The 18997-nt window shown below is 46.7% G+C and overlaps 1 protein-coding gene across 1 annotated transcript in view; it reads left to right on the forward strand.

The window, feature by feature from the left end:
• Window positions 1-18997, forward strand: part of fbn2a (fibrillin 2a) — a gene marked incomplete at its 5' end in the record, with an annotated part of 146402 nt that overhangs the window by 49387 nt on the left and 78018 nt on the right. Inside the window, 4 exons of the mRNA XM_084401099.1 lie at window positions 711-830; window positions 1057-1194; window positions 6230-6280; window positions 6396-6521. Of these exons, the coding sequence (XP_084257225.1) occupies window positions 711-830; window positions 1057-1194; window positions 6230-6280; window positions 6396-6521 (435 nt within the window). The remainder of the gene's footprint in view (window positions 1-710; window positions 831-1056; window positions 1195-6229; window positions 6281-6395; window positions 6522-18997) is intronic.

Genomic DNA, 18997 nt, shown 5'->3' on the forward strand with positions numbered 1-18997 from the left:
AGATTCTGTGCCAGTCGTGTCACGTGTGCAATGAGACGGCACATTGGAGCACATTCCTGAATGGCTCTTTTTGAGACACTTGCTGCGTCCCAATTCAGAGGCCGATTGCGTTGAAGGCTAGCAATCATACAGGCTAGCATACACTAGTAAATGTAAGCATTGGGTTTCAACTAACTCAAGTATCTAATGATACTAATGTAAAAAAAAAAAAAAAAAAACTTTAAAGCAGTTCAAATGTTGACATATATTACTAAGATGCGATTAAATATAGCTTATACTCTATATTATAAACCGAAATGGACAGTGGTGAACATATTTAGACAGTTTGTGAACCCTGCTTTGGTTTCGGACAGTTTAAAATAACTTTCAAAAAAGTAGTACAAACGTTAGTCACTCATCAACGGCAGCTGTCACAGATGCTGGGCGACAAGAACAGTCCTCCGTAGGCTAGACCGTCCCATTAAACAACTCTCGTTCCGACCTTTTGTGGCCTTTGAAGGATACAGCCTCTGAATTGGGGCACAGCCACTGTTTCAGATTGATGGGGAAAATAACAAATGGAGTGGATGGATTTTTATCACTATAGGGTGGTTGTGTACACACACTGCAGACACATAATTATGTTCAAAAACTATTTAGAAGTGAATGTTTCATAATAGATCCCCTTTAACCTTTCAGATTGACAAAACTATCAGTGTTCTGTTCCCCAGACGTGAATGAGTGTGCGAGCGGACCGTGTGTTAATGGAGTCTGTAAGAACAGTGCAGGCTCTTTCTCCTGCGAGTGCTCACTAGGAAGTAAACTGGACTCCACTGGACTTTTATGTGTTGGTAAATGTACATGTTAAATCATGCGCACACACAACTCAAGTGATTTTAATTTCATGATTCACATATGTTGGGGGTGGGGGGGTTGGGGGGTCAAATTTAAAAGAAATGTATTTTAAGTTGTTTAAATGTTTTTCTATATATTAAAAAAGCCTGCCTACTGTGTTATTTTTCTTGTCTGTTATTGTGTGAGTATTTTGATTGTGCTGATGGAGGTTTATTCCCACAGACAGTCTGAAGGGCACGTGCTGGTTAACCCTCCAGGACGGCCGCTGTGAAGTGAACATTAATGGAGCTACACTGAGGTCACAGTGCTGTGCCACGCTGGGAGCGGCCTGGGGAAGCCCATGTGAACCATGTCAAACCGGTATGAAAACACTGTGCTGCTTACTTGTACTGAGTTCTTGTACTGTACTTTTTTATGATTTTTTAAAAAGGTTATGTTTAAAAAGGCTGCATTTATTTGATCAAAGATATAGTAGTCACCTTCATATATATAGCGCTTTTAACAATGTTGTAGATAGTTTCAAAGCAGCTTTATAGAGATAATAGGAAATTAAAGTAACAGAGATTGTTTGGCTTTTCAGCAACTCTAGAATAAAGTTATTGTCCAGCTAAAGTTAGTTTTGATTGATTCACTTCCGTTGCAAAGATCATTAGTTATTAACTTAGGGGCACGACACCGCTCTAACAGAAAACCCTTAATGTGCTCCGGCCGCTCATTCACACAACAACAGTGTTTGGTGGCTCGAGAACGCAAACCTTGAAACAGGTTCCAAGGTGCAAGCCTTGAAAATATTTTAAAAACTTAATCATCTCTGCATAAACTTCAAAAACGCGAATCTGTGAAAACACTGACGGCGTGCACATGCATATTACGTGTTTAGTCTGTAGGGATGCGCGTTGGCGTGTAGTCTTTCTTTAACAATTTACCTCACCAAATTACTTGTCTGGCCTTAAAAATTCATAATACAGAATTTTTTGTCGCTTCCGCTTGGGCCTGATACTGAGTTCATGTACTCGTACTCGTAAAAATGCTCCAATACCGATACCAGGCAACGTTTGTACACTTGTGTCCAGACAAAGGAACACTGACAATAGAGAGTATAAAGGGGATAAAAAAGAAGGCTGTCTATGAAGTAAATGGATCTTATTAGTGGAATATTAAACGAAATATAGTAACACATAGCTATGGTGCGCGAGCTGAGCTGGTCGAGCGCATCCCTTTAAACAGACATCAGTGGAAAGTTTGTAGTTCAGTCTGATGTCAATGGCAAAGAAAGTAAAACGAGGCATGTAGCTTATTAACGTTAACTGACGAGAGAGAGAGAGAGAGAGAGAGAGAGAGAGAGAGAGAGAGAGAGAGAGAGAGCACTTCTGTTGAATGCTCTTGATTGCTGATCGTTCACTCAGCCAATGTTATTTGGATTAAAACTAAATCATAAATGTAAGTAAAACATGAACTGTTACCTATTGTATGTATAACGAGTGGTTCCCTACATTATTACAGGACGTGTGCAATTCAAGAAGTTCCATGAACGCAAACATCCAAAGCACGCGCCACGAAAACCAGCATCTCAGCGCACGAATACTGAATTGAATTGTCTTTCACGTCTCTTGCTTTTACTGACGAAAGTGAACATAGACAGTATATTTAAATGGGGTCCGTGCGTTCGGTCTTAATGGGGCAGCAGTCTTATAAACCTGCTGCTGTGTTTTAATGCTATTCAAACAAAGGACAAATACATTACTCACTGCTCTTGGCTAAATAGGCTACCTTTTGTAACTTTACAAAAAGATCCATCTATATTTAATTTATTCAGTAATGAATATGCAGTGTTTTTTCACATTTTATAACTATATTCAAATTTCTGTACCCGTTAGATCTACCCGAAAAACTCTGTGTGTAATTTGATTATTTGTTCTTATTTTTTTACTGACTGCTTACTTGTCTTTAATAATGTTTTAAATTCACATTAACATTTGTACCACTGACCCAATCCTCAGCACTGAGCCCTGCTGGAGCTGCTCTAAATATGTGATGTGCTATTAAATGAAAGATAAAATATGATAGAGCAATAAAATGAAGAGTGAAAGTAAAGTTCATTCAATGCATTTTAGCAGGCTTAATTAAGCATGAAAATAACTGAAGGAAATATTTATTTGAACAAATTAAGCCAACTAATATGATTTATATTCTTTTGGTTTCCCTACCAATATTTAAAAATAAAAATGCAGTGAAAATACAGGTATCGGTTATATGGTATCTGTATTGGCAAGTACCAAAAATGAAAGTATCGGTATCGGACTCGTTCTGGAAAAAGTGAAAAATTCTTCCTCTCCTATAGCAGTGAATCGATATTTTTAGTAGTGATGGGACGGTTGATACCGGAGCTCCGACTCAGTTTTCAAAGCACTATTGTATCGCACACTGTACCGATGCTTGTATCGAAATGACAATACCACGTGATTGATATACTAAACCCGATACTAGACCTATCATTTGTATGCTTGTGAAACGTGTGTTAGGTGGGGTCCATATGTTGTGATCCCTACGGTGATCCCATATGTGTATTCTTCCACGGGTTGACTCCCTGTGGCGAGCCCGTGTCTTCCCTTGGCAAAGCCTGCTCTGCAGTCACTGACTGGTTGCGTCTCCCCCCTGTTATTGGCTGGAGCCACCTCAGTGACATGCTATATGTTGTACTGCCCGCTAAGTTCGCTCAGTCTATATGTGTTCTCCACATGTTACCTCCTTCGGGCAGGATGTGGCTTCCGCAGCGTAGACCTTCCAACGAAAAGTACGCTTTCCTGTGGTCCTGTGGAACATCAGTGACTTTCCTGGCCTAAGCCCTGTCATATTCGTATGTGCGGAAGATCAGGAGGCTTTTGTCTAGGCACTGGAAGGTGGCAGCACTAGTGGCATTTTAATAGGGATCCCAATCAGTCGACTCGTCGACTACGTAGAACGTGCCCGAACTGAAAGGGAATGTCTCTGTTACATATGTAACCCTCGTTCCCTGAAGGAGGGAATGGAGACGTAGTCCCGTCGCCACTATTGCTGGTCCACTGCTGACCAGGATCCACTCAGCTCCTCAGCGAAAAACAACCGGTGTGTGCATCCACTTCCGTATTTATACCCGCATGTGGGGCGTGTGATGCGATTCATGCACGCCAATGTGCATTGGCTCGTTTTTACAATACTCGAAGATGACAGGCTCCCTAGCGTGATCCCAATCAGTCAACACGTCGACTACATCTCCGTTACATATGTAACCGAGACGTTTCTTGTAGTCTATTTTTTTTTTCTGTTTTTAAAATGTAATAAAAATGAAAATAGCAACAAAGACATCATTCTAATATGGTGATGTGGTGCTCAAGAAATATTTCTAATTACACTGCTCAAAAAAATAAAGGGAACACTTTTTAATCAGAGAATAGGATCAAGTCAGTTAAACTCCTGGGATATTGATCTGGTCAGTTAAGTAACAGAGGGGGTTGGTAATCAGCTTCAGCTGCTTTAGTGTTAATGACATTAACAGCAGGTGCACTAGATGGGAACTAGAACAGTGAGACAACCCCCAAAACAGGAATGGTTTTACAGGTGGAGGCCACTGACATTTTTTCCCTACTCATCTTTTCGGACTGTTTTTCACCAGTTTTGCATTTGGCTAGGGTCAGTGTCACTACTGGTAGCATGAGGCGATACCTGGACCCTACAGAGGTTGCGCAGGCAGTCCAGCTCCTTCAGGATGGCTCATCAATACGTGCCATTGCCAGAAGGTTTGCTGTGTCTCCCAGCACAGTCTCAAGAGCATGGAGGAGATTCCAGGAAGACAGACAGCTACTCTAGGAGAGCTGGACAGGGCCGTAGAAGGTCCTTAACCCATCAGCAGGACCGGTATCTGCTCCTTTGTGCGAGGAGGAACATGATGAGCACTGCCAGAGCCCTACAAAATGACCTCCAGCAGGCCACTGGTGTGAATGTCTCTGACCAAACAATCAGAAACAGACTTCATGAGGGTGGCCTGAGGGCCCGACGTCCTCTAGTGGGCCCTGTGCTCACTGCCCAGCACCAGGGAGCTCGATTGGCATTTCCCATTGAACACCAGAATTGGCAGGTCCGCCACTGGTGCCCTGTGGTTTTCACAAATGAGAGCAGGTTCACCCTGAGCACGTGACAGACAGGAAAGGGTCTGGAGAAGCCGTGGAGAATGTTATGCTGCCTGTAACATCGTTCAGCATGACCGGTTTGGTGCTGGGTCAGTGATGGTCTGGGGAGGCATATCCATGGAGGGACGCATAGACCTCTGCAGGCTAGACAAAGGCACCCTGACTGCCATTAGGTATCGGGATGAAATCCTTGGATCCATTGTCAGACCCTATGCTGGTGCAGTGGGTCCTGGGTTCCTCCTGGTGCACAACAATCCCCGGCCTCATGTGGCGAGAGCATGCAGGCAGTTCCTGGAGGATGAAGGAATGATACCATTGAAGGGCCACCACGCTCACCTGACCTACATCCAATAGAACACCTCTGGGACATTGTGTTTCGGTCCATCTGACATCACCTGGTTGCACCTCAGACTGTCCAGGAGCTCAGTGATGCGCTGGTCCAGATCTGGGAGGAAATACCCCAGGACACCATCCGTCGTCTCATTAGGAGCATGTCCCGACGTTGTCAGGCATGCATACAAGCACGTGGGGGCCATACAAACTACTGAGTACCATTTTGAGTTGCTGCAATGAAATTTCAGCAAAATTGACAAGCCTGCTGCATCATTTTTTCACTTAGATTTCCAGGGTGTCTTTGAATTCAATCCTCTGTAGGTTGATCATTTTCATTTCCATCAAACGATGTGGCATCCTTTCGTTCATAACACATTACCCAGTCCGTATTAGTATAGATATCCAGCATGATATTTTTCCCCATTGAGATCTGATGTGTTTTCAAAGTGTTCCTTTAATTTTTTTGAGCAGTGTATTATAAATATTTAAACAGTTCATGTTTAATATTTTTGTTGAAGCTGCAATAGATTTTTTCGAGGTTCTTTGATAAATAGAATAAGATAAAGTTAATTAAAAATTTTTATTAAATCTTTTTACTCTTTTGATCAATTTAATGTGTCCTTGCTGAATAAAAGAATTTCTTTCAAAAAAGTTTATTTTAATTTCAACCTGATTAGTTTATTACCCCATTATATTATATGATTTAAAATATTCACATTTTTGTTTAAAAAAAACTTTAAAAGTATAATTTATTGGCAAAAATATTAAATACTTGAAAATGTTTTAAACATTTTTACTGGTATTTTTATTAATTTAAAACCTGTATGTCTTTTCAGAGGAAAATAATGGATTGTGGATATTGGATATTTCATGAATGCTATTATTTTTGTCCACAGATCCTGTATGTGAACAAGGATTTGCTCGACCAAGAGGAGCTTCATGTGAAGGTGACCATGTCATGTTGAAGTGACTGACACATAAACTATAAAATCTCAGATTTTTGTCTTAAGCTTACCTAGTTAATCACAGTGCACTTTTCTGTCGCTCTCTCTCTCTGTGTAGATGTGAATGAGTGTGAGGTGTTTCCTGGTGTGTGTCATAATGGACACTGTGTGAACACTAGAGGTTCCTTTAAATGTCAGTGTCCAGAGAGTCTCACTCTGGATGTCACTGGACGTCTCTGTGTGGGTGAGTTACGCTGGAGTATCTGCTGTCTTCAGCTCTTTGTCATAGTCATTCACCATAGCCACTATCACTCCATCACTCTTTCTTTGGCTTTAATGCCCTGAAATATGTTTTCTGATCTGGATCTTTGGAAATCCTTCTGATCTTGTGTGCTTTAACCATAAGTAGTCTTTTATAATCATTTAACCAGTACTCAGATAACTTTATTGTAAATCAACACTGGCGTCTGCCACTGCTGAAGCTTTTTTGTAGCCTGCATGATTTTGTCATCATTGAATTAAATGGTTAGTTCACACAAAAGTGAAAATTCTGTCAACATTTACTCTCCCTCATATCGTTTCAAGTCCATAAGACTTTCATTCATCTTCAAATAAAAAAAGTTACAAAATACAAACAAAATACAAGCCTGTTAGCGCTCCAGAACTAATTACACAGACCACTCTCTGCTCTTGAAGATCTCCTTGAACACACTGTGAATTGGCTGCTGGCTCTTTGGCCATGTGCGTAACATACCATGACACAGCAGCCCATTCACATTTAGAACTTTGCTCCTCAAGACTAAAGGCTTGTACACACCAAGGACGATCACTATAAAGATAACGATAAAGATATACTGTAGTTCTAAAAATCATTCTCAATATTAAAGAATAGCAGAGTTCACACCACAGCTATAACGAGAACGGCACAGAGAAACGATATCGGTGGAATTACTTTCAGAAAGATTTTCTCCTACTAAAGAATGATAAAAACATTGACAGCCAATCAGAATCCATCCTGCTGTAACGAGCTCGAGCATTTAAAGTGTCAGACAAGCAGGCGCTTAGAATAAACAGAATGATATCGTCTGCTGGTGTGGACACTAATATAGTTATCTTGGTAAAACTTTACAATAAGGTTCATTAGTTAATATTAGTTAATGTATTAACTAACATGAACGAACAATGAGCAATACATTTGTTACAGTATTTATTCATCTTTGTTAATGTTAGTTAATATTAATCCAGCTGTTCATTGTTTGTTCATGTTAGTTCACGGTGCATTAACTAATGCTAACGAATACAACCTTTGACTCTAATAATGTATTAGTAAATGTTGAAGTTAATATTAACTAAGATGTAGAAGTATTGTTCATTCTTAGTTCATGTTAACTAAGGTTGTTAACTTATTAACCTTATTGTAAAGTGTTACCGTTATCTTTATAGTTATCGTTCTTGGTGTGAACGGGCCTTCCCTCTTGAGCTTGTGAATATTCAGCTTGCTGGAGGACTGTACTCCGTATTCTTCCTGCCACCGAATCAGCTTTAAGTTTTGCTTAAAGCTTGCGCCATAAAATGTGGTCTTGCACAAATGCTTGTGGCAATCAAATTGAAAGGAAAGACTTGAACCGCGTTTGTACCACCTGTTTAGGATTGGGGCATTACAGGACCCAGTCTCATGCTTGGACTGCTTTCGTTCTGACTTGTGAATGTTCTAGAAGCGATGTTAGTCATTCCAGGTGAACTTGGAACTGAGTTGCCCTGGTTCGGACCCTCTTCTTCCTGAATTAGTCATGGGGCAAGAGGATGAGGCTCAAGCAGCTGAGTGAGATGCACAGCTGATTTTGTGATGAGAACTGCAAGGTCTACTAAGCAGGCTGTGGGCCCTATGGGCTGATGAATGCAGCGCAAAGTAGAGTCCTGCACGGGTTCGGGTACCCGCGGGTATTGACCCGATGGGTCACCCGCAAATTTTGCTCAAACGGGTGAAAAATATCCAACTGTGTCGGATACGGGTGCGGATCGGGTCAGACACGGGGGAAACACGGGTCTAAACACGGGTTTAAAACAATCACATGCAAACGTAAAAATATATGCATATTTTTAGGAACACATCTACAAAAATATGCCTGTATTTCAAGTTGATAAAATAATTTAAAATCCACATCACATTTGTGCCAACGCACCACGCCCTATAACGCTACCTAGGCTACTTTCACTTTTAAAAATTCATCATAACCGCGCGTGCGATCTGCTTGCAGTCGTCGAGATGGATGCTGTGGAGTTGAAAAGAATAGCTAGTGGAGATTGTAAAGTTGTCGACAATAGTCATCAAAAATCAAGTCCAGTGTGTGGGAGAAATTTGAACTTATCTGAAGAAAATATTGTGAAAGGCTTATTTGCTGCATGCATTTTCGTGTTGGATAGCCGCAAATGTGGAACTTCATCGCAGAGGAAGCACGCAGATAACTGTGGTAACAAACCAAGCAGTTCTACTTCTATCGAACAGTATTTTTCAAATTCAACACTAAGTATGTGTGGTGTGTTTGAACCCAAAATTGTCAGATGTAGGCTAGCCGAAATTGCGTGGCATATAGTGTTGTAGCCGCGTCTGTTCGATTGGTAAAATGTTAAAGCTACTCAGTTTTGTGGTAACGTTTGCCATGTTCTTCATGTACCGGCCTTTTGACAGCTTCGGCTGAAGTTGTCCTTATGTTAATTGTCGTGTAATAACTTCTGTATGACCTGGCAATAAACATTTTTGTAAGTGTGTGTGTCTATAATGTGATTGGTTAAACTGATTTTATTTCGGGTGGGGGTCAGGTGTCGGTTCTATTTTAAGCGGGTCGGGTCGGGTGCGGATTTTAATTAGTGCTGCTGTCGGAAAACGGGTCGGATGCGCTTTTAAGCACTGCGGGTACGGGCGGGTGCGGATTTACAAAATCGGACCCGTGCAGGACTCTGGCGCAAAGACATCTATAGTTGAACTTGTCTAGAACCATGAATAAGGATCGCCTGTTGTTTCTTGATGCACCTATTTCCCTATGTCCCTAAATGGTCTTTTTGGATCAGTGGTAGAAAACATGCAATCCTCCTGTGAGTTCAGGAAAAAAGAGCTTTTAATTGCCTTTTGCCCCCAGGGAGGCACAGCCGTCACCAGCTGCCCTCTCGTTTTACCTCAGCTGCACAGGATTATAATCGGTTACAGCTTCCCTGGGCACCCAGTAGGCGACCCCAACCAACCGGCCATTCGTCAGTGTAGTTTCTACACCGGCCGTGTAGAAAATTAGCTCAAAATAAATATTAATAATCATTCATAACTTGTAATAATTAATTATGAATATTTGGATCAGTTAATAGAATAAATGTAATGTAGTAAAATTAATATTACAATCAATCAAACTGTTCGTCCCGTGAACACTCAGTGTTAATTGTTTATTAATTCTAAGAAATGTTCATTTCCGGGCGAGGGAAATGTCTTTCTTACTGTACAGTACTAGTAGAGCTTGTAGTCAAAATCTAAATCGTAAGATAAACTTTGTTGCAAGCAGAGAATCAGAACCAAATACGTATTGTGCACAAGTTTTATTAACTAAATCACAAACATAACTAATCTAGTAAACATACACATTTGCACAATCACACATGCACATGTAAAATAGAAAGTGACAGGATGAAACCGTAAACAGGGAATGAAGCTATGGAATAGATTCATCTAACTATGAAAAGAACCATCAGCTTATTATTTTCAGAGCACCTCATTAAATGTATATGTAACGAGGTTCGTTGTTATGGGAAGAAGGAGGCGGGAACCGGCGAACATTCAACAAACTTTTAATACCAAAACAAAACAAATACAAAAGGAAAGTAAAAGACAGCAGCCCTTCACGGACGACTGCTGTCACATCAAATAAAACATAAACATCAAATAAAATCCAGGCCTGGCCTCTCTCGATCTCCACTGTCGTCGCTCCTCCTTTATGCTTCCGCTCCTCCGTGAGAGATACGAGACCGGTGCGTCGCGCAGGTGTTGCTCATCAGCAATCACGACACCGGCCTCGCGCCGCTCTCTCACAGCCCTCGGCCTCGTCCTGCTCGTCACAGTATACTTGCATGGCCTTTGCAGTGAAAGCATTTCGTGAAGTTCCTGAAGAAGGATTTTGATGGTTCCATGAGTTTCAAAAGATTTCTTCTACATTGAAGAAAGAAATGGTGATGAACTCGAATGGTTTGTTTGACTCTGTTCTGGTTGAAAGTTCTCTTTCTCTCCATGAGCACATGGCTGGAGTGCAGATTGTGGTCTGCCGGCCTTGGGCCAGAGAAGCCACCTAGAGCAACCAGGAGAAGGGAGGAAGTCGGTTCACTTTACATTCAGTGATAGTAAAGGTGCAGTTTTCTTCTGAGTTGGAATGAATAAATTACAGTCTGACTCTGTTGGGAGAGTGAAGGCATAGCGGGCTGTGGTCAAGGCCTGTCGGCGCCCATGGGCTCTGGTGGGGGTCCCCACAGACATCAACCCGAAGAAGCAACAGAAGAAACCAGAAAAAGAAGAGAGAGGGTCACTGTGTATTTGTCTCTAATAAAGCCTGAGAAAAGTCCCACCTCTCCGGGTTGGCTTGACCAATGAGAACGTCTCGGTTACGTATGTAACCCTCGTTCCCTGAGTAGGGAACGGAGACGTTACGTCGGATGACGACGAATGGGGTTTCGCTTAGGCTTTCTAAGCGAAACCCCATGACGTTCTCATTGGTCAAGCCAACCCGGAGAGGTGGGACTTTTCTCAGGCTTTATTAGAGACAAATACACAGTGACCCTCTCTCTTCCTCTTCTGGTTTCTTCTGTTGCTTCTTCGGGTTGATGTCTGTGGGGACCCCCACCAGAGCCCATGGGCGCCGACAGGCCTTGACCACAGCCCGCTATGCCTTCACTCTCCCAACAGAGTCAGACTGTAATTTATTCATTCCAACTCAGAAGAAAACTGCACCTTTACTATCATCTTCGAGTATATAAAAACGAGCCAATGGCAATGAAATGCCATGGGTCTGCGGAATTTGCATAGCGTAACTCCGCCCCACCCTGGGGGTATATAAGGAAGTGCGCTGGCAACATGCAGATATGTCTTCGCTGAGGAGCCGAGACTGAACTCAGGCGTTCCAGCGGTACAGCGGAAGTGGCAGGGAGACGTAACGTCTCCGTTCCCTACTCAGGGAACGAGGGTTACATACGTAACCGAGACGTTCCCTTTCGTTGTCACTCCGAGTTACGTCGGATGACGACGAATGGGGTTCCCAGTGTAATCACGCCACCTCTCGACTGTCTTCCAGTGCCCTGCGTAAGTCTGAGCTCCCTGTCGTGAGACTGGCACGGACGAAGGACTCCTACTTAACACAGGAATACCAAGGTACACTGGGAAGCATATCTCAGTGGAAATATGCAATCATGCCCAACCCGAAGGGGGGGACTTGGAATACACATATGACCCCGAAGGGCTGCATACGGAGTAACACTGGGGTGTCCAGCCGCAGGTGGAATATTTCAACCCCAGGGGTGGCAAGGTGGCTTGCCAAGGGAAAGACACATGCTCAGAGAGGCTTACAGTGGAATACACATGTGGGGGTCGCCCGGAGGGGGAACCATGCACATGGAGGCACCTAGCCAAGCGTGAAAGCTGCCGGTGGCATAACTCTGGCGTTGACGTCGTCAGTGCTGGAGGAGACTCAGGGCTTATTAGGCTCACCTGAGGAGAATATCGCACGTATCCCGTCCGTGGAGAGGAATGGCGAGCAAGCGAAGACACCTGAGCAGAATCTAGCACCGGCTAGTTGAAGCGAGTACATGAGAAGAAACTGGCTCAACTCGGAGATTGTAGAATCTCGCGAATGTGTTAGGTGTCGCCCAGCCTGCAGCTCTGCAGATGTCTGTTAGCGAGGCGCCATGCGCTAGAGCCCAAGAGGATGCCACACTCCGGGTGGAGTGGGCCGTCACACCAAGGGGGCACGGTCGACCTTGCTGCTGGTAAGCCAAAGCAATGGCGTCCACTATCCAGTGAGACAACCTTTGCTTCGAGAGAGCCTTTCCCTTCAGCTTCCCACCATGACAGACAAAGAGCTGGTCTGAGGTCCTGAAACACTGCGTTCTGTCTACGTAAGCACGGAGGGCGCGTACTGGAAAGAGCAGTGCCAAGGCTGGGTCTGCCTCCTCCAAGGGCAGCGCTTGCAGGTTCACCACCTGGTCTCGAAAGGGTGTGGTGGGAACCTTGGGCACATATCCAGGCCGGGGTCTCAGGATCACGTGAGAGTTAGCCGGCCCGAATTCCAGGCACGCTTCGTCAACCGAAAATGCCTGCAGGTCCCCTACCCTCTTGATGGAGGCCAATGCAACCAGGAGCGCTGTCTTCATTGACAGGAACTTAAGCTCCACTGATTGCAGAGGCTCAAAGGTAGCACTCTGCAGGGCAGTTAAAACCACTGAGAGGTCCCAAGAGGGAACGAGAGGAGGGCGGGGAGGATTTAGTCTCGCTCCTCTCAGGAACCTGATGATCAGGTCGTGCTTCCCCAGAGACTTACCTTCAACTGCATCGTGATGTGCGGCAATGGCGGCAACATACACTTTCAGGGAGACAGCCTTCGCTCCAACCCGTCTTGCAGGAAGGAAAGCACGACACTGATCGGGCATTTCGTGGGTTCTTGCTGTTTAGAAGAACACCAGTTGACGAAGAGGTTCCACTTCAACGCATAGGCATGTCTCGTGGACGATGCTCTAGCGGAAGTGATGGTAGCCACCACCGCTGGTGGTAGGGTACTCAAACCTACCTCCTCCCGTCCAGGAGCCACACGTGGAGGTTCCAAAGATCGGGACGAGGGTGCCAAAGGGTGCCCCGTCCCTGAGAAAGCAGGTCCTTCCTCAGAGGAATTGGCCAGGGAGGTGCTGTCGCGAGGAGTACTAGTTCTGGGAACCAGGTGCGGTTGTGCCAATACGGGGCAACCAATATTACCTGCTCCTCGTCCTCCCTGATCTTGCGCAAAGTCTGCGCAAGGAGGCTCACTGGGGGAAACGCATACTTGCGTAGGCCCCGCGGCCAGCTGTGCGCCAGTGCATCCGTGCCGAGCGTGCCCTCGGACAGGGAATAAAACAGGTCGCAGTGGGACGAGTCGCGGGAGGCAAACAGATCTACCTGTGCGTCCCCGAACTGATCCCAAATCAGCTGGACCGACTGGGGATGGAGTCGCCATTCTCCAGCGAGAGGCCGAACTCGAGACAGCTCGTCGGCCGCCTGGTTCAGGTGTCCTGGGATATAAATGGCTCGAAGCGACCTCAGATGCTTCTGACTCCATATGAGGAGGTGGCGAGCGAGTTGCGACATACGGCGGGAGCGTAGACCACCTTGACGGTTGATGTACGCTACTGTGGCGGTATTGTCTGACCGGACTAGTACGTGTTGACCCCTGAGCAACGCCCGGAAGCGGTGCAGGGCAAGGCGTACAGCCAGCAACTCGAGGCAATTGACATGCCAAAGATGCTGGGGTCCTGTCCAGGAGCCCGCGGCAGCATGTCCATTGCACATGGCACCCCAACCCGTGGCGGAGGCATCTGTTGATACAACAACATGCCTGGAAGCTCGTTCTAAGGGAACTCCGGCCCGTAGAAATTTGAGGTTCGACCACGGGGTGAAGGTCTGACGGCAGGCTGGAGTCACTGGGACTCGGAGCGTGCCGTGTTGCCATGCCCACCTCGGGACTCGATCGCAAAGCCAAAGCTGAAGCGGTCTCATATGAAGCAATCCGAGCGGCGTTACTGCGGCTGCGGATGCCATATGCCCCAGGAGCCTCTGAAAGAGTTTCAGTGGGACCGCACTCTTGTCCTCGAACTGACGAAGACAAGTCAGCAGTGACTGCGCGCGCTCGCTCGTAAGCTGCGCGCACATGGCGACCGAGTCGATCTCCATACCGAGAAAAGAGATCCTCTGCACGGGGCAGAGTTTGCTCTTCTCCCAGTTGACCCGAAGGCCCAGACGAGCTAGGTGCCGGAGCACAAGGTCCCTGTGTTCGCAAACCCGGTCTCGAGAGTGAGCTAGGATCAGCCAGTCGTCGAGATAGTTCAGGATGCGAACCCCGTGTTCTCGTAGGGGAACAAGGGCTGCCTCGACGACTTTCGTGAAGACGCGAGGAGACAGGGCTAGCCCGAAAGGGAGAACCGCGTACTGGTATGCCTGCCCCTCGAAAGCAAACTGTAGAAACGGTCTGTGTCGAGAAAGAATGGAGACATGGAAGTAGGCGTCCTTCAGGTCGATCGCTGCAAACCAATCCTGTGGCCGTACGCATTCGAAAAGGCGATTGGCCGTGAGCATCTTGAACGGCAGCCTGTGAAGGGAGCGGTTCAAGACGCGCAGGTCCAGGATCGGTCGTAACCCACCGGATTTCTTCGGTACAATGAAGTAGGGGCTGTAGAAGCCGGACCTCATTTCGGCTGGAGGGACAGTCTCGATCGCACCCTTCGCCAGTAGGGTGGCGACCTCCGCTCTCATGACAGGGGCATTGCCACCGACCATAGTAAAGCGGACTCCCCTGAAGCGGGGAGGAGACTGCGCGAACTGAATCGCGTAGCCGAGCCTGATGGTTCTCGCGACCCAGCGGGACAGTCTGGGGAGCTCTAGCCAGGCCCCCAGAAACTGCGCTAGCGGGGTCATGCGAACCACAGACGTACCCTCGGTGGTGCAGCGAGGCAAAATGACCGGCCCAGGCGAGGGTGGCATAGCGGCCCTGTGCGGGGGCGCGGTCATTTGCCGCATCCTGCCCGAGGAGGCCAGGGGAGGACCAGCGTCCCACGGGGGCGTGCTCTGGCAGGGGACTGGCGACAGAGGGGGATGAGAGGGGCGTGGCCCGTGGGCGGCGCATGCTGTCATCCGAGAACTCTGTGTGCTCAGAGATGAGTGAGTCAGTTCTGTTTTTAACCACATTAGGGTGCTGCCCGTCGTGGGACGAGCAGCGGGAATGGGAAAACCAAGGATTCTCCCCCGGCCCTCCACCGGGGGAAGGAGCGGCCCTGCTACCGTCTCCTGCACAGAACTGGGGGTCATCTCTGAGCAGCCACCCTCAGGAGCGCCGCTTGGCCTGGCGTTTAGCGGGGCGCGGGGCTGGGCAGTCGAGAACTGCTGGGCAAAGTCCTCGACTGCACCGCCGAAGAGGCCAGCCTGGGATATGGGGGTGTCGAGGAACCGGGTCCGCTCGGCCTCCCGCATATCAGCCAGGTTGAGCCACAGGTGTCGCTCCTGGACCACACAGGTGGACATCACCTGACCCAGGGAGCGTGCGGTCACCTTCGTCGCTCGGAGAGCAAGGTCGGTGGCGGCACGCAGCTCATCGAAGAGCCCTGGGTCAGTCCTCCCCTCGTGCATGTCACGCAACATCTGGGCCTGGTAGACCTGGAGTGTCGCCATGGCATGCAGTGAGGAGGCTGCCAGCCCCGCAGCTCTGTAGGCCTTCGCCACGAGGGTGGAGGAGAACCTACAGGCTTTGGAGGGGTGCTTTGGGTCGCCACGGGAAGAAGCACTCTGAGGACACAGTTGCATCGCAACAGAGCGTTCAACCTGGGGAACCCCAGTGTACCCTTTGGCAGCCGCCTGATCGAGAGGAGGCAAGGCGGAGGAGGTCGCCGAGCGATCACGGGAAGACAATGGTGCCTTCCAGGACCTCGTGACCTCCTCATGCACGTCCGGGAAGAAAGGCATTGGGGTTGGGCGGCGACGAGGGTCAGCGGCCGCTCCCAAAAACCAATCGTCCAGCCGCGAGCGCACCGGACCAGGTGGCGGGGACCACTCTAGTCCAATGGCCGCGGCTGCCCGGGAAAGCATGGCCGTCAGCTCGGGATCTGACTCGGGCAATGCTGGCACACCCGAAGGCGGCAGCACAGCCGAATCTTCACTTCCCAAGGACTCCTGCCCACCTTGAGATGCCGCGACCGACATTGAATCTTCATCTGGAGCGCCGAATGAGACCCGCGGCAAGTCAGAGGACTGTGCCGCGGTCACATTCGGAACACTCGCGGGTTGCACGGAGGTAGAGGGGGGTGTGGAGCGTGGAATAGTCGGCGCTTGGTTCCACACCGTCACCCTCAGGTCACCCTGGCCGCCAGCCGAAGTACCAGCTCTCGCGGAGCTCGGAGAGAGACTTGGAGAGAGGCTCGTCTCGAAGAGAAAGAGATGATAACTCAGAATTGGCTGTGGAGTGAAGTGATGAACTTGGCTCCGAAGCGAAAACATATCTGCATGTTGCCAGCGCACTTCCTTATATACCCCCAGGGTGGGGCGGAGTTACGCTATGCAAATTCCGCAGACCCATGGCATTTCATTGTCATTGGCTCGTTTTTATATACTCGAAGATGATAGGCTTTCTAAGCGAAACCCCATTCGTCGTCATCCGACGTAACTCGGAGTGACAACGAAAGGGAAAGGTGGAATTTCCAAGCGGGAAAATTCCTCTGTTGGAGATTTATGGCTCTTTGTTTCAAGCGTGCTCATTTGCATGTGCAGCTGGATTGGTTTCTGAAGACGAAACTATGAAAGATTCTTTTACTACTAATGTTGCACAGCTATCGACATATATACACGATCATTTCGATCTTCAAAGTACCAATTTAAAGAGACCAAACATGGTATAGGTGAGGTTACATTGACCATTGGTTCGATCATAAAATACACAGTATCAAAAAAATAATAGAATTAAAAGACACTACTCAAAACAGTAAATCATTCACACAATTTTCTGGGGTGCATGTTCATTTATAGATTAATTAATCTATAAATAAATGCAGGAAAGTCTGTTTTAAGGGCTGTTTCTATCTTTCCTATGGCCTCTGTCTTGACCACATGAACACATTTTTAACAGCAATAAAACCATCTTATCTGATAGTAGTCATGGTTCTTGCCCTAGTTGGGGGGATGGGACCATAGATCCCAGAGTGAGTTTTAAAGATTATTTGTTAAAATAACAAATAATTGTGTCAGATTTATGTGTAAATAAACACCGTGTAACGACACCGTTCTAAGTGAAAACCATTAAAGGGTTAGTTCACCCAAAAATTACAATTCTGTCAGTAATTACTCTCCTTCATGTTGTCATGCACCCCGTAAGACTTTCGTTCATCCTCAATTAAGTTTCAATTAATTTATCTTAAATTAAGATATTTTTGATGAAATCTGAGAGCTGGCTCACTCCTTCATAGGCTTCTATGTCGTTATTTTTGTTTCGTTTTTTGCACACAAAAAGTATTCTCGTCGCTTGATAAACTTATGGTTGAGCCACTGTAGTCACTTGTACTATTTTAACGATGTCTTTACTAACTTTTCTGGGCTGGCAGATGAAATTACATAGATGGATACTATGGAGGAGTGAGACAGCGCTCAGATTTCATCAAAAATATCTTAATTTGTGTTCCGAAGATGAACGAAAGTCTTACGGGGTTGGAACAACATGAGGGTGAGCAGTTACAGACAGAATACAATTTTTTGGGTGAACTAACCCTTTAATGCGCTCCGGCCTGCTCATCCGTACAACAACACTGTCAAGCAACCCATCCTGCACCAAAGTCAGTGCGGACAGCTTAGAGGTCACTTTACTGCCGAATGAAGCATTTATACCAAGAGACCCTAGTGCCTATGCATGTTTACCCTTCTAGCTATCTGCTTTCTATCGTACGCCGTTCTCGTCGGTGGACTGTCAGAGGCTACATGCCCTGTGTCCTGTACGCGCTCTGCGCATCTATCTAGACAGAAATGTGATTTATGACTGTATCAGAAATTATTTGTGTGTTTTGTGGAGCCAGTGAAGGGACGAAGGCTGTTTTAGCAGAGGTTGTCACACTGGATAGTCGAAGCTATCTCACTGGTATACCAATGGCCAATCCACCAGGGCCATAGCATCGTCATGGGTGCTATTTAAAGGAGTTTTGTGAAGGAAATTTGGACAGCAGCTAGCTGGACCTCCACAGGGGAGCGTAACACCCTACTTATACCCCATTAATTGGGGAGGGAGACAAATTGGTATGGTATGTGACCTGCCCAAAGTAATTGCCATTCATCACCTCTGCACCCTGGGAAAAGAATAAAGATACTCAATGTCTATTTTTGGGATATAAGCGGCCCAGCGTGCCTCCTCCTCCAATACTGGAGGAGTGCTATAATTAATAACCGAGGCATCCTTGCTGATTACTCCTCCCACAGCCCCTCCACACACGAATAGTTTGCATAAAGATTCCTCCATGATCTCGACACCCCAGTGTGGAGATCTAGGTCAAAATAAAAGTCTCACAGACTTGTATGCGGGAAGCGGAGGAGGCGGATTAAAAATAACACCGCCTTAACCTAATCGATATATGAGTGCGTCCGACTCTCTCGAGAGCCAAACGTGCTCTGTGCAAACGCTAGATTCTGTCCCGAGAGAGAGAGAGAATCAAGCAAGGACAAAAACTTTTGCCGCAAATGCATCGCAATGAGCGCATCCACCTCCCTAGAGAGCCGAGTACGCTCCATGCAAATGCTAGATTCTCAAGCAAGAACAGAGCTTCTTACCACAAATTCATCTCTATGAACTCAACCAACTCCCTTGAGAGCTGAACACGCTCTGTGCAAACACTGGATTCTTTCCTTCGAGAGAGAATCAAGCAACAGCTCTTACCGCAAATGCATCACAATGAGTGCAGCTCCAGCTCCCTTTGAGAGTCGAACGT

The sequence above is a fragment of the Rutilus rutilus genome (assembly GCF_951802725.1).
Source record: "Rutilus rutilus genome assembly, chromosome: 25".
NCBI classification, from domain to species: Eukaryota; Metazoa; Chordata; class Actinopteri; order Cypriniformes; family Leuciscidae; genus Rutilus; species Rutilus rutilus.